General features: G+C 64.6%; 1 protein-coding gene across 1 annotated transcript in view; it reads right to left on the bottom strand.

Annotated features, from left to right (window-relative positions):
• The window catches only part of TRIM47 (tripartite motif containing 47), a 4,777-nt gene that overhangs the window by 1,943 nt on the left and 1,000 nt on the right, over positions 1–1,834 (bottom strand). The window contains exons 3-5 of the mRNA XM_010856185.1: positions 781–997; positions 253–483; positions 1–90 (exon numbers count right to left, since the gene is read on the bottom strand). Coding sequence (XP_010854487.1) covers positions 1–90; positions 253–483; positions 781–997 — 538 coding nt within the window. The remainder of the gene's footprint in view (positions 91–252; positions 484–780; positions 998–1,834) is intronic.

Here is a 1,834-nt window from a genome sequence, read left to right on the forward strand (position 1 = left end):
CTGGGAGGACTTGGTGAAGCTGAGCTCCTTCGGTGGTCCGGGCCCAGGGCCACACCCCTCCTCCAGGGCCAGCCGGAGTGCCAGGAGCTCCTGTGCCAAACAGATGCCCATTAAGGCTGAGCCGGCCGCAGCAGCTCCTCCGGGCAGGAGACAGACAGCTCCGCCAGGAGGCCAGCACAGCCATGAAGGCAGCCCCCCCACAGCCTCCTCCTGCAGCTTCGGTGCCCGCCGAACCCACGGAGCCGCCCTCACCTGCAGGAAGCTGACCGAGTCGGCTTCGGGGACCTGACTGAGGTTGTGGCGGGCCCTGCTGAGTCGGCTCCGCTGCTCCTCCTGCCTCCGCAGGTCGCCCTGGGAGCGGCCCAGCATGGTCGCCTCCCCCTCGTCGATGAAGCCCAGCACCTGGGTCTGAAACCCCTGCAGGATGGCCGCAGCCTCGGCAAACAGCCGGCTCACCCTCTCCCGCTCTGCCACGGCTGCGCTCTGCACAGGACAGTGGGGGGCAAGAAATGAGGACAGAGAACACCCCAAAGACGTTTTGGCCACCTTCTCAGACCCCCGCCTTCCCACCATGTCTTGTTGGGCGGGGGGGTGGACAGAGGCACAAGCCCGAACTGCCCTGGGTCTGTGCCAGGTCAGGGGGGAGACAGGCGTGCTCAGTGGAGCTGGGCCACACCCTGGGCACAGGTTTCTCTGGGGTGGAGGGTGCCATGCTGAAAGCTCACAGTGCCGGGAGCCTACGGCAGGGGTGGATGGGGGCGGGGTTGGACAAGATCTGACCTTGATGAGGGCCACCGTGCGCCGGGACTGAGCGATGCCCGCGCCCAGCTCGTCCATGCGGTCCTCCACGGCGCTCAGGACTTTGGGCTGCTCGGCCTGTGGACAACACCCTCGAGGAGAAAGGGGTCTGGAAGTAGTGTCCCGGGCCTCACCAAGGGGGAGGTGGGGGTGACCAGGAGTGGTATCTGGGTCCAGGTGGACTGGGAGTGGTGATGATATACCAGAGGGGCCTCAAGCCCAGGCTGGTGCCCTTTCGGAATGCCCAGGAGAGGGCAGGCTGGTGGGCCATGGGCTGCCTGCCTCCCCTCTTTGACTGGTGAGCAAGTCCAGGGCCCTCTGGGTTCTCCATGTTGCTCACTGTGATTTGAGAACTTCCCTCCGCAGGAAAGAAGCAGAAAGTGAGGAGGGGCCCTGTGCAAGGTCTGAGAATCACCGTCCCTCAAGAATCTGTGTCCCCAATCCAAGCCTGAAAAATGGGGATTCCGGGCAAATCCCCTGGGTCTTATGAGTCACCACTTCAGGCAGGAGAGACGGAAAATCCCAAGGCCAGAGAAGCCAAGACCAGGCCTGAGGCCAAAGGAAACTGGGGGCGGAGGTAACAGGGCTGGACAGCCAGTACATGCGCCCACCACCAGCCCCCGGAACAGCCGGACAGAGCGGTCTGTGTGCTCAGTCCACCCTCCGCCGCACTCCTGTCGTCTGCCACACCCATCCAGACCCTCAGCCCAGGCAGATCTGAGCGGGACCGGCGGGAGCCCGGCCAAGGCACCGGCCGTCCGCCGGGGACCCTGCGGACCCCACCAGGCTCCTTTAACCACCCCCCCACCATGGGCTCCGCCCCAGCCTCAGTCTTCCAGCCCGATTTTTGCATCCTTTTCGAGTTCTCACTGGGTCCCTCCAACCCTCATTCTCATTCCGAAAAGAATGTCCCACAGCGAGCGGATGACGGTCAGGGCTGGAAGGCACCGCAGAGGTCTTCAGGTTAGAGAGGGGAATTAAGGATGGCAAAGCAATGAGGGGTCCTCGGCCGGCGCGCGAGCCCCATCACCCGCCC

This window comes from Bison bison, unplaced genomic scaffold (genome assembly GCF_000754665.1).
Source record: "Bison bison bison isolate TAMUID 2011002044 unplaced genomic scaffold, Bison_UMD1.0 scf7180017864371, whole genome shotgun sequence".
NCBI classification, from domain to species: domain Eukaryota; kingdom Metazoa; phylum Chordata; class Mammalia; order Artiodactyla; family Bovidae; genus Bison; species Bison bison.